The 13405-nt window shown below is 39.9% G+C and overlaps 1 protein-coding gene across 9 annotated transcripts in view; it reads left to right on the top strand.

Annotated features, from left to right (window-relative positions):
• MITF (melanocyte inducing transcription factor) overlaps nucleotides 1-13405 on the top strand; it is a 223260-nt gene that overhangs the window by 182079 nt on the left and 27776 nt on the right. For 7 of the 9 annotated variants that reach the window (XM_060633734.3, XM_060633735.3, XM_060633736.3 and 4 more), the window contains exons 3-5: nucleotides 7170-7397; nucleotides 8463-8546; nucleotides 10751-10846. In XM_060633734.3, the coding sequence (XP_060489717.1) occupies nucleotides 7170-7397; nucleotides 8463-8546; nucleotides 10751-10846 (408 nt within the window). Of the gene's footprint in view, nucleotides 1-3483; nucleotides 6171-7169; nucleotides 7398-8462; nucleotides 8547-10750; nucleotides 10847-13405 lie in introns of those variants that run through there. The other 2 variants (XM_060633745.3, XM_060633746.3) reach the window with 2 other exon arrangements.

A 13405-nucleotide genomic window follows, 5' to 3' on the forward strand; every position in this document is an offset into this window, starting at 1 on the left:
ACTATCAACATAAGGTTTCTTCTGTAGTTGTTTCTGTATTCAATCAGTTGCCATCATATGATTTTTATTTTTTTTTTCTTATTATTTTTTAAATCTTTAAAAAAAATTTTTTTAATGTTTATTTTTGAGAGAGACAGAGACGGAATGCAAGTGGGTTAGGGTCAGAGAGAGAAGGAGACAGAATCGGAAGCAGGCTCCAGGCTCCAAGCTGTCAGCACAGAGCCCAACGTGGGGCTTGAACTCACGAGCTGTGAGATCATGACCCTGAGCTGAAGTCAGACGCTCAACTGACTGAGCCACCCAGGCGCCCTGATTTTTTTTTTATAAAGATTGCATGAAGAGGCTTTCAAGAATATTTAATGTGGTTATGCAAGTGACTTCTTAGTTTTATTTTTAAATGGCCTCAGCTTGGAGTGAATATAAAATGCACAGTGTCTGGTTACAGGGTAGAGATTTTTGAGTGAATGAATGTTAATTCTGTTCAGTATACGTTTTAAAATTTGGTATTTAGTATGACATATCCATGCATAATGGCTGATACAATCTTTATAGTACAGGACCTGTAAATGCATAGTTTTGTATGAAGGTGAGTAATAGATTAAGTTTATTGGGCTTTGCTGCTTCTCTCATAGGACTTTGATTCTAAAAGTTGTGTTTTTATTTTGGGATTATAAATACTCTGCAGACAGTTGGCTACCAGTCTTAAATCTCATATTTCTATTTGGCTGAGATAAAAACTTGATGTTCTTTTTATACTCAGACCTTTGGCATGTTTTAGTCTGGGAGGGAAGAAAAAACAATGTATATAGTAGGAGTTTACTTATAAATACTCTATTTTTTCCCCTGGGGCTACTAAATATTGTTTGTCCTAACCCCAAAGCATGCCTACCTTGTGGTTTATAATAAGCATACTGTTTTATAGGTCATCAGCTAAGGGAGGAAGACCTGTTAGGCATTTTTGGTAAAGTTGGTCTAGTTTATTCTATTAAAACATCAACATTTTAGAAAAATAGATTTGCTGTCCTCTCCTTTTGTACACATTTCTTTAAAAACTTTTTTTTTTTAACGTGTATTTATTTTTGAAGGAGAGAGAGACAGAGTGTGAGCGGGGAAGGGCAGAGAGAGAGGGAGACACAGAATCCGAAGCGGGCTCCAGGCTCTGAGCTGTCAGCACAGAGCCCAACGCGGGGCGTGAATCCACAAACTGTGAGATCACGACCTGAGCCGAAGTTAGACGCTTAACCGACTGGGCCACCCAGGCACCCCAACCTTTTGTACACAATTCTAACTCATTTCTCTGAATTCAGAAGCCTAGATCCTGCAAAGTGATGTGATGGGAAGTGGTGTGAACGTATAGAGGCCAGAGAAACTGGATATAAATTCGTACATATTTGAGCGTGTACACACAGAGTATGTGAGTGCGTGTGGGTTTACATTGTTTTATCTTCCCCTGTTAGCTCAGTTAAAGCCCTAGATTAAAATTCATCAACAGCCAAGGGTGTTTGTATGGTTTGCCCCTGGCGACAGAATGCGGAAGACCTTGGTTGAATGTCCAGCCTTGGCAGGTCTTACAACCTTCTTTTCAGAGTTTCTGTCTGTCTTTAAAATGGGGAATCATTGAGTGCACCCGGTGTTCCTACCCGGCTGCTTGCCCAGTTTAGACGATATTTGGAGAAGCCACTGCAAAATTGTATATACATGTACTATATTTCAAAAGTCCCCTCGTTCTTTCCTTCTTAAAACTTGTATTTCATCAGAAAAGCTGAATTCCAGTTAGATGAAACTTTCTTAACAGAGCAGAGGTTGGCATTTTCCGTAAAAATCCAGAGAGTAGGTATTTTAGGGTTTGGGGGCCAGGCAGGCTCTGTTGTGACTACTCATCTCTGCCACTGCGGTGTGAAAGCAGCCATGGGCAATATGCAAATGAATGGGCATGGCTGTGTGCCAAGAAAACTTTATTTATGGACACTGAAATTTGGATTTCATATCATTTTCATGTATCATGAAATCTTCTTCTTCTGCTTCTTTTCCAACCATTGAAGAACGTAAAATGTGTTCTTAGTTGACAGGCCAGACCAGAATAAGGAGCAGACCCAGCCGGCCTGGTGGGCAGACTCCCGGGCTAGAGAAAGGGGCTTGGGCTCGTCAGCCTTAGTCCCATGTCTGTCTCCTTTACGGAAGCCGCCTTTGTTTTTGCTTCTTGTTTGCATCTCATTTTGATTCTTTTCTCTCTTAGGTCAGGATTCATATCCTCATGTTTATTTTCTGTGAAGAATCCCCTTGTACAGACTGTACAGAATAGATGACTGTTGGAGAAAGTGTATTTTGGGCTTGAGTCCTCTTTCGTGGCATAATTGGCACAATTCGTATAATTGTGGGACTGAAAAGAACCGTGTGCCTTTCAAATGTGACCCTGGACAAGTCTTCTCCCAAGTCATTTAAGAAAGCTAGCTTTGTCAGTTCTGCCATGTTTATCAGGGATGGTGACTGCTTAGTTGACCGTCTCTATAAATTGTCATTTTAAAAACCAGTGTAAAAGAATGGTGGTTTGGAGGCCGTAGTGAATAGCAGTTGATGGAGTTACAATCCCTTTACTGTTCCTTAAACTTGCTAAGCAGCAGGGCACATTTTCTCCCTAAACATAAAATAAGAAATCTGCACTTTGTGTTGAAAAAGTGTGTGTTGAATCTGCACGTGTTGAAAAAAAAAAAAAGATTATGAACTAAAAGGATTGCAGGAATCTTCCCTCAACTTGATTATTTACATTCTGGTTTACAAATCATAGAGGGAATAGAAGACCAGTGGGAATTGTTTCTTTCCCTCCAGTGAATTCTTTTGTCGGTCAAGATGGTAGTTTTCTCTAGGTACCATCTCACACTGATGTGCTCCACGATCTTTTTCAAATGAAACTGGTGGAAAATAACCTGTCATTGTCACCTAGGAAGTGGCACAGCAAAAGTGTGACAGTTAGAAGGTGATCCATTCCACCTCTCTTGGTATCAATGCAGGATCTGAAGGAAGAACAGAAGAAGCACAAAAAGAGTGTAGCAGTAACAAAAGGAAGAAGAATTTCAAAGCCTTTGGAGTTTTGCACTTTAACGTGATAGCTAACATCCTTTATTTATATGAAACATCCCTTATATCGACAAAAGAGTATCTTTTGAGAGAGTATGAAGTATTCTAGCTTTATTCTGTGGTCTGTGCTTCAAATGCTCAGCAATACCTAACTTGACTCTCCAAATTCATTAACTTGGGGAGGGTTAGTCTGAAGCTCACCAGCGTGCAAAAATTATCAGGCAGTCATACAGATGTTTACTGCTGCATATATGTTTTCATTTGTATGCTTGCTTGATTAGCTATTGAAAAATTAACAAAAGGGAAGTCTGAGGAGCTATGATTTAGGATGGTTTTGTTTATATGGCTTTTAAAATTGTCACAGGACCTTAGAGCCTCATAATATTGCTGTGAGAAGGTTCGAGGGTTCAGGTACTCGTGAACCTGTGTTCTAGATCAGCAGGTCTCAAAGTTGATCAGAGAGCCCTGGGGGACTCCAGGACCCTTGTAGTGATTTTGCCAGGTCACAACTACTGTCTTCATAATACTAGATTATTTTCCTTTTTTTCATGCCCCTCTTGCGATTTTACAGAAGAGTTTTACAAAAGCTTCGTGTGTGTTAAAATGTCATTGTTCTGAAGACCAGTGGAATGTACGGCAGCGTGTCATCTTGCGTTTTAAGATTTTTTTGCTTTAATTCCTAATATGGTAAGCACCGATAGCTAGGACTCACATAAATACTCCCGATTAGAACGGTTTGAAACAGTCTTAAGACAAAAAACGTTTGAGAACTGCAATGTTTCAGCTATGTTTCTAAGCCCGTCAGACGTGTGTTCATTTAATGCGGAAATACCTCTATCATGCAGGCTCTGTTCTCATCCCTATTGAGCACGTGGGGAGATGAGAGCCTGGAAATGTTCATGACTTGCAGAGGGTCATTAAACAGTTAAGTTGCAAAGCCACAATTCGAATGCAGGTTTCGAATTCTTAACTGTGCTGCTCGGCATGCTGTCTCTCAGGGAAGCAAAGTAAATGCCTGGATTTCGACAGTAACTTGTCCTCAGAACCTAGGCCACCCCCAGGGAATGTAGATAGGAAGATTATCCTTAAGGGTGGTGTGAGGCCGAGACCACATTCTAGTGGCTTCTGGACTGAGTCCAGCCCACACATGTGTTTAACTTGTTTTATGCAGTGTGAAAGTCAAACAACTGGATGTCAGTTTTTTAACCTGGGAGATTTAACTTCAAAAAGAAGTTTACATTGCCTAGCTACATCTCAGAATTGGAAGATCTCGACTGGATTGATGTACCCATGTGGCCACCGTCAACCACGTTTCATGTCAGCCATTTCTTTTAGATGAGACGTGTGTGTTCCAGTTAGGCACAGACCTCACTACTCCCTATTAACCCTAGAGCTCATGTTCCTCATTTATGTTACCTGTTTCCAGTGTTTGGAGACAGTTGGAGATGTTCTGCTTCCTGCATAGTGTGTATAGCTAGTCTGTTCTCAACTTATTTGGAAACTAAAATAACGCTGACCGTGAAGGGACAGAGTACATTCAACTCCGATCACCTCAACCTGGGTATTAGGAAAGAGCTTACTGGCAATGCTGAATAGAGAGCAGGTCGCTTCCTTTCTCACTAAAGCATAAAATTCTAATTCATTAAAGAATAAGGATCTGCCAGTGAATTAACATTTATTTTTAAATGTGTAGCCCTTTCTTTGTCTAAGTGTAATAGTGAAATAAGCACATTACACGCATTGCCCTCATTTTATGTTTATTTTAGTAATGTCTGTTGTCCTCATCATTATCGTGTCTGGACCCTTTCATAAACTTAAAATGTCTCTGTGAACCTCTGTGTGCATGTTAGATCAGTCATTTGAAAACTCTCTGAGATTGTCAACGTAAAGAACTTCCATTTTCCTGGGCATTTGGACAGCATTACTGAATTTCAAATTTTTATGCTTTAAATATCTCCCCATTTCAGCAGTTAATATTAACCATTTATCACAGTTTTTAGGTATTTATTTCTTTGCCTTTTTCTTCTTTTGTCTCACCCCAGACTACAAGCTTCATGAAGCTGGTAGTCAGATCTATTTGTTCGCAACGTATATTCCGTGTCTCACACGGTGTTTAGCACATACTAACAGTAAATAATGGAGCAAATAAATGAGTAAAGATATAAGTACATCGGTCATGTATATGATAACTCTTACTCTTCTCTATCCCTAAGAGTTATAATAAGAGTTTTGCTAAACACTTTCATGCTTCCCACCTTGGTGAAATTGGGGAGACGTTTATTTCTTACTCTTCACGTAAATATACATCCAGCCCCGTGTGTGTGTATGTTTTTCCTGTTCTGCTTAGGGTAGTTTCCCTTCTTCCTGATTTTAAAGTCAGTAGGAGAGTTACATATCCATGCAACTAAGAATAAGATGTACACTGAGACTAGGATATAGGATGAGGCCATTGAACTTGAAAGTGCAGCACAGAGACTCCTCCAGAGACGCTCTTCCTGCAGTTGCCAGTTAGAGAGTTATGTGGCCATTAGAAAGTCTCGTGTGTAATAGTAGCTTTTAGGCAGTGTCTTCTCCAAAGGGGGCATCTAGCTCTTAACCTATTGCTGAAAGAGAAATACCATTGTCTATTAATACTACTGGAACTAAAGATGAATAGTGAATCGGCCTTGATCTGACAGTGAGTTTGACTTTGATAGCTCATCACTTAAAAAGGTTCTTTTATAGTTATGAAAAAAGCATGACGTCAAGCCAGGGGGAAAAATTGATATAAATATTGAAGACCAAGCTCGTTGAGCTTTCAAAAAAAAAAAAAAAAAGAAAAGAAAAGAAAAAAAAAAAGCCCCTTGTGCGAATGGGTTTTTTTTTTTTTTTTACACGCATAACTAATTAGCTTAGGTTATTATAAGCAGGGCTGCTGTGATAAAGTTTCCGGTGGTGTCTCGGGATACCTTGTTTATAGTGCCTTCTCTATGCCAGTCAGTCTTCGAATCGGCATTACAGAAAGTAGAGGGAGTGAATAGCCTACCATTTCTCTTTGGATTGGGGCCACCTAAAGCGTTGTTATGCTGGAAATGCTAGAATATAATCACTATCAGGTGAGCTTTACTCTTATTCATATTTAGTGTCTGAAATGCAGTGCAATAAATTGAGTAATTCACCTTTTCATTTTATTGTACTCTTTCCAGTAAGTGCAAGTCTGCTAGTTTAATGCTATTTACTGCTTGTTACTATAAGAAGTAATTCAATGTGGTTTTGAACAAAGTAAATATTAGTAGGGTTTTTTTTTTCCCCCTAGTGCCTGGCTGTGCTCTCTCCATCAGCTCCTGTTCGGAGCTCATAAGATCAAATTGTATTTCTCAAGGAAAAAGTAACTTTAAATTGACTATCACTGATTTTTTTTAAGCCATTTTTAATCCTGTATTGTTTATAAGAAAGGAGAAAAAATATCCTGGTGCCTTAATAGCCATGCCTTTAAAAACACATACATGTAAGTGTGAGGTGTTTGAAAGAAACTGCTTAATGTTGAGTTCAAGATCTTAATTAAAATGTTGAATAATCATGTCCAAATGAAAGTGGGAGGAATTAATCTACAACTAGTTGATTTAATCATCAGAATGTTTCTGTTTATTTTCTACAACCGTTTTACAGCTGGTTCTTAAGGAGGTTTTTGTTGTTTTTAAACAGAAAGCTGTTCTCTTTGCCAAGGAAAGTAAAATAAATTGTGATGCTCCTTTTTCTGGATTGTTTTGATTTCAGTAAGCCCTTCCAGTTGTGTTGGGAAAAGTTTTGCCCTACAGATGGTTGCAAATTTTAAATTCTTAGACATGAGCAGAAGGGCACAAGGTTTCCAAGAGATGTGCAGCTAATTAGCAGGGAAATAAAACAGGGCAAAGTATTACCCCAAATCCTGAGAGTTAGACTTTAAACTTCAGTAATATCAAAATCCATTAGCACAGTGCCTGGTACATAAACAGGGGCTTAATAATTTATTCTGTTGGTGGACTGGCCAGTCTCATGTTTGTGCCTGAGAAAAGAGCCGACCGAAACTCACGAATAACGGCGCTGTCTTCTCTTCCCTCCGTGGCTATGTTCAGGTGCAGACCCACCTCGAAAACCCCACCAAGTACCACATACAGCAAGCCCAAAGGCAGCAGGTAAAGCAGTACCTTTCTACCACTTTAGCAAATAAACATGCCAACCAAGTCCTGAGCTTGCCATGTCCAAACCAGCCTGGCGATCATGTCATGCCACCAGTGCCGGGGAGCAGCGCACCCAACAGCCCCATGGCTATGCTCACACTTAACTCCAACTGTGAAAAAGAGGTAATTCATGTCTCCTCCCCTCTCCTGTCTTCTTACACTAAATGAATGTCTGTTGGATATTATTCCCACACTTGACTGTGGACTCTCTAGTCTGTCTGTGGGGCCACACGCACTGGCCTTTGTCCCAGTTTCTGCTACGTGGCTGCCGCTCTCCGGCTTCTTTCTCACCATCACCGGGTTATTGGGTTATGGCTCAGGACGGGACACCTGGCCGCTCCCGAGTGGGACGTGGAGGTGAGGACACTTTCTCTCCCACCCTGTTTCCGCTCCGTTAGCCGAGCGCTCTCTTCTCTTCAATGCCTTTCCATTTACAAAGCAGTGAAAATGCAGAGAGAGGAGAAGGCAAGGTGGAGAAGGAAAAACAAAAATAGAAAAGGTGTGGGACAGGCGGTTTAGAAGTTCCGCTTGTTGTGAATGCCTGGAATAGTATTTTTATTTCTCCCTGAGTTGAAGAGGAAAAAAAAAAAAAAAGCACAGAATGTGCGTGGATGGATTTGAATAATGTAGCACATGAGAATTTAACAGAGAAGCAAAGGTTTAATTGCTAGATAAATTCCGTTTCATAATAAGATTGCCGCTGCCGTGAAATCTGCTTTTGTAAAGGCTGGATTGGAGACAAGATTCAAAACACACCTCAAGCTAATTGTTGCATCAAAATTTGAAGCATAAAAATACCTGAGAGGAGAGTTGTGATTCAATGCCTATTATTTCCAAATTACGAGATGATAAGCCTCATTTTAATGGAGTTTTACAGTACTCTGAAATGTTCATGTGATTTCAGAGGTGACTTTTCTGAAGTTTCTGTATTCTAGTTTCTAGAGGGACTCAGTCTTTTTTCCCCTGGGCCCAAACCAAATGTCTTATTTTTCTCTGTCCATATTTGTCATCTATCAAGCTGATTTGATGGAAGTTCTTTGTGCACTATTTTATTTCTTGGTCACTTTTACTTTGTTTGAAAGCTTATTATTTCATCTTGTTGCTGCGCCATCAGCCTCGTGTGAACATGTCATTGAAAAGCCATTTGCAAATCCAAGTCATGGGCTGATTTTGCTTGTGTTTTTACAGGGATTTTATAAGTTTGAAGAGCAAAACAGGGCGGAAAGCGAATGCCCAACTATGAACACACATTCACGAGCGTCATGCATGCAGGTACTGAATGACTCGGCAGCCCAAGGATGTAACACTTTGTAATGAGAATCTATATTTGTGGCTCATCACGCCTTCCTGATGACTTCAGGGTTTTTTTCCCCTCATTGATTTTTTTTTTTTTTTTAAATGGAGAAAGCTATGAGCAAGGCCATTTTCCTCATTGTGGCGCATGATTAAATAACTAAATGAAATTAAACTTAAAATACATTTTCCCTAAGTTGCTTTAAGTGATTAAAAAGTGCTTGAAATCCATAAATTGTGAGACATAAAATGTAAAATGCTGTACTCATTTAGGTACTGTCATCAATGTGTTACACAAATTTGTAGGATATCAACTTCAATAGGCTATTAATAAAACCAAGATATGCGTGTTTGTGTGTGTGTGTGTGTGTGTGTGTGTGAGAGAGAGAGAGAGAGAGAGAGAGAGGGAGAAAGGTCTACATATTGTTTTACAAAATGGACTCTCATGAAACATGCATTTGAAATTTATTTAATAATATTTCATGGATTTTTTGCAAGTGATTAGAGATTCTTCTGTGACATCCTGTTTAATAGATGTATAAATAACACCACAAACATTTATTAACATATTTATATATTTTACAGTGTGTGTATAGATATATAAGAGAAAGAAGAATAAGCAATGAAAAATTGTTTACTTTTCTGTATTTCCAATTATTAACTTGCTTTAGTGTTTTTTAAATCAGAAAAAGAAACGATTTAAAAAATTCTATCTATTCTATTTTATTAAAAATAAAAATTCTATTTATTCTATCAGTAAAACCCACTAATTTTATTTCCCTAAAAATTTACAAGGAGAAGTTGTGCATAAGTCCCCTGGCCCATTTGACTGTTCAACTCAATCAGAAAATCATCCCGTAGAAGCAAACAAACCTAACTGGTCAATCTAGAAATGAAACTAAACAATGTGCTGGACGTTATTCAACCCGAAATTATCGTTGTCAGAGGTCACTTAATAACTCTCATTTTTTGGGTGTTTACTATATCCATGGCACTCTGAGCCACTTTTTATGCTTTATCCTGAGATCTCACAAGAATCTAATAAGACAAGGAGTATTATTAACCCCATTTTCCAGATTGGCCTGTTGAGGCCTTTAAAAATTGAGGGTGTTGCCCTTACTACAGAAAGCGGGAGAATGAGGATTCCAATAAGCCCTGTGACATTGGGGCCTGTCCCCTTTCATTGGAAATGACAAAAAGACATGAAGAGCATTCCTCTGAGCTCTGAGACCTCACTGTGTACTTGCGAAGCATTATTGAGATTCAAGCCTGAGTGCATGCTCGCAGACACGCAGGCACATACCCAGCTCAAATACATAAGGTGTTTACAACGAAATGTTCTCACAGCCTTGTCTTTGCAACTGCTGCAAGGCACATGTAATCACTGTTGTTTATTATCATAACTGATGTTTTGGTACTTGAGGAATAAAATTGATCTAGAGGGACTGTCAGCTCCACCACTGTAATGATAACCCCGTCCTGGTGTACTCCTGGGGGAGCCCCGTGCACATTGGCAGCCACACAAGGAGACGCTTAGTTTATATAAGTCACTGTAAAGATCAGTGCAGGGTTCGCCAGTAGCCTGAGAGCCACAGTGACCCCCCCCCCCACACCAGTCCGTAGGAGAGCAAAGGTCTGAGTGACCGCCCGTGTTTTCTTACTTCAAGGAGGGTCTACAAAGGCTATGGGGTATAGTCCTTAGAGAAAAAAAGGAAATCGCAGCTGTCTTTCAAGATGAGGTTTCCCAGTCCAGCTTTCCTGTCTAGGAGTGGCAGTTGAGCATAGCGCTTGAGAGAATGGGTTCAAGTTGTGGCTCGAACTCTTCTTCATTGGGGAAGGTGCTTCTCCTTCATCTCACCTGGAGAATGGATATACTCGTAGCCCCTACGCTGATGGGGCTACTGTGAGGGGGAAATGATTGAACCCGTCCAAAGCCCTGAGCCCAGTGCCTGGCACCTAGTAATCCCTCACTAAGCACTGGTTACAGATGTCATCCTTATCACCGGTTAGTGTCAGTGACCTTCAGTGATGTTCCTGTTTGGCAAGAAGGGATGGTAACTTAGAAATCTAAGTGAAGAGCATTCAGTGTTGAGGGTAAGAAGAGAATCATGGATCTCTCTTTGGGTTGCTTTGTACAGTTTTTGCTTATATTTGTCTCTTCCATTGCCCTTTTTTTCCTACAGATGGATGATGTAATTGATGACATCATTAGCCTAGAATCAAGTTATAATGAAGAAATCCTGGGCTTGATGGATCCTGCTTTGCAGATGGCAAATACGGTATTGATGACTTTTTTTTTAAAGAATATCTTGAGTTATTGCCAGTGTTCTCTCCTTTTTTCCTGAGCTTTTGGTTTATTTCTGCAAGTGGCTGATTGAGAAATTTATTAATACTAAACCAAGGAATTGTCTCAGGATCACAAATAAGTGACTTTGACACCAGAAATTAAGAATTTCTCGTGGGTTTATCAGTAACCCCATGATAAAGCTCCACGTTCCCTGGCATCCAAGTCCACTGTCACTTGGACAACAGGCTTCCCCTGGACATCTAGTGACCAACATAGTGCCCGCTGCCAGGGGCAATACTATGGAGTATACTATTTACAGTAGCATTCTCCTGGGCATGACAAATGAATGCACCTTTTAAAGTAAAAGGTGGTACCTTACTATTCACAGATGATAGACTGACGTTTGAGTTGCCTTTCTTCATCTAAATCTATTCAATTTTAGTTAATAAAGCAGTGGTTTATTAAATTTCCTTCTCTCTATAATTTGGAGCCTTGCCTGTCTTGTTTTTTTTTTTTTTTTTCACTCCTTAGAGTGGTGGCTTATGTTACCACTTAGCAAAGCCTTACTGTAGATCTTATTTAGTCCTTGTACTAATTCTGTGACTCTAGTCCTTGCAGTAATTCTGTGAGTCAAGTTGGGGGTCGTATCATTACCCTCGTTTTTAGGATTAGGAAAGGTTCTCTGGTCTTGCACAGATTTCCATAGCTTGGGTGTGTCAGAGACAAGACTCTTCAATTGGCTTTGGAATGCCTTGTCCAATCTTATTTTGTTTCCTCTGAGATCAATGCCACGGGGCTATCATATTCTTGAATAACCTATATTTGAAAGGCTAATTTCCATAGGAGAGAGGGATGTGAGAGGAGTTCTTCTCTGATGGGTACAGAGTTTGGTATTTGTAAGATGAAGAAGTCCTCGAGATCTGTTTCACAATGATGTGAATAGACTTAGCGTTCCCGGGCTATACACTTCAAAATGGGCAAGATGCTAAATTTTATGTTATAGGAATTTTTACCACAATAGAAAATCTTTTTAGAGCGTAGGTTCCTATAAATAAATCCCCATGGCCAGGGAATATGATAGCCCTTGCTTATTTACACCAAACTAGTTTACTATAGTACACTCAAGTTTTATAGGTAGCATTTTCTTTTCTTTTCCATCTTGTTTCACTTCTTTCAGTTCACTTACCTGAAGTCCTGAGGGGTGACAACCCCCCTTGAAACCCCAAAGTCTTTTCTAGGATCCTCAGTCTTTGTTAACTTCCTCCCCATTTAAACTCACCCCCCCGCCCCCGTTTTTGAAAGATCTGGATGTTCTGCCATCTTGACAGATGTTTCCATGCCACAGTCTCCCCACCCTCTTGGAGCGCTTAGTTGGCATCAGTCGGAACCCTTCTGCTTCCAACTTTGTGCCTCTTGTGAGGAGGGCTACCCTTGTCAGCAGTCGAAATCCTGGGATGAATGTGAGCAAAACACTTGGGAGAGCTTGCACTGTGGAATGTATAAATATACTCGGAAACATGGGTATGTTTACAATGTTTTCAATGCCCTCGCTGCAATTATTAGCAATGGCCCAATCAGCCCAAAGGAACTTTGCTTGATGAAGGTGGTCATTTTGCCAGTGGTGTCGAGTGGTATCCGGGCGCACTCAGGAAGACTATAAAGTTAATATGATTTTTTTTTATAAATCATTTAAAAAATTTTTCTCCAATAGTGAGGACCTTTGAAGTCATCTGAGCCAACCGAGTACTCTGTGCATTAGCCTTCCCTTATATATCTTCCGTTTCCCCCGCATACACACATAGAATCAGTCGTGCATCTTCTTGAAAGCCTCTAAAGAAGGATATGCACTAGCTCACAAGACAAACAGGAAAACACAATGGTTAAGACTTGGGGATTTGTGCTCATATCTGGGTTCCTATCCAAAGCCTTCCATTTCCTCTGTCATCTTGCGTGTTACGTAGCTTCCTGAAGTCCTACATTTATCCATCTGTAAAATCAGACTGATAATTGTACCTGCCTCACATGGTCATCTCATAAAGTATGTGTAGCATTCAGCATTGGAAACAAGTTGTACTTAACAACATCGAAATTATGAAGTAATTTTTTATACTATCAAGTAATTTTGATAGTATTTTATTCGGGTGATATTCCTTGAGCATCTATAATGTGTCTAGTTCTACTGTAAAATAACATCATACTTAATAATTATAATTCAGATGTTACAATGAGTTTCTGTATGAATTCTAGACATGGGTCCCAGTTTGCCTCATGGAGAACTTGTGCTCAGAACAATCCTTCTTCTTTTTTTAATGTATTGTGTGTTTTTTTTAATGTTTGTTTATTTTTGAGAGAGAGAAAGAGACAGAGTTTGAGTGGGGGGTGGGGGGGAGAGAGAGAGGGAGACACAGAAACAGAAGCAGGCTTCAGGCTCTGAGCTGTCAGCACAAAGCCCGACGTGGGGCTCAAAACCACAAACATGAGCCAAAGTTGGAAGCTTTACCAACTGAGCCACCCAGGTGCCCCCTCATGACGAACCTTTTGAAGACAGTTT

This window comes from Panthera onca, chromosome A2 (genome assembly GCF_046562875.1).
Source record: "Panthera onca isolate mPanOnc1 chromosome A2, mPanOnc1 haplotype 2, whole genome shotgun sequence".
NCBI lineage: Eukaryota > Metazoa > Chordata > Mammalia > Carnivora > Felidae > Panthera > Panthera onca.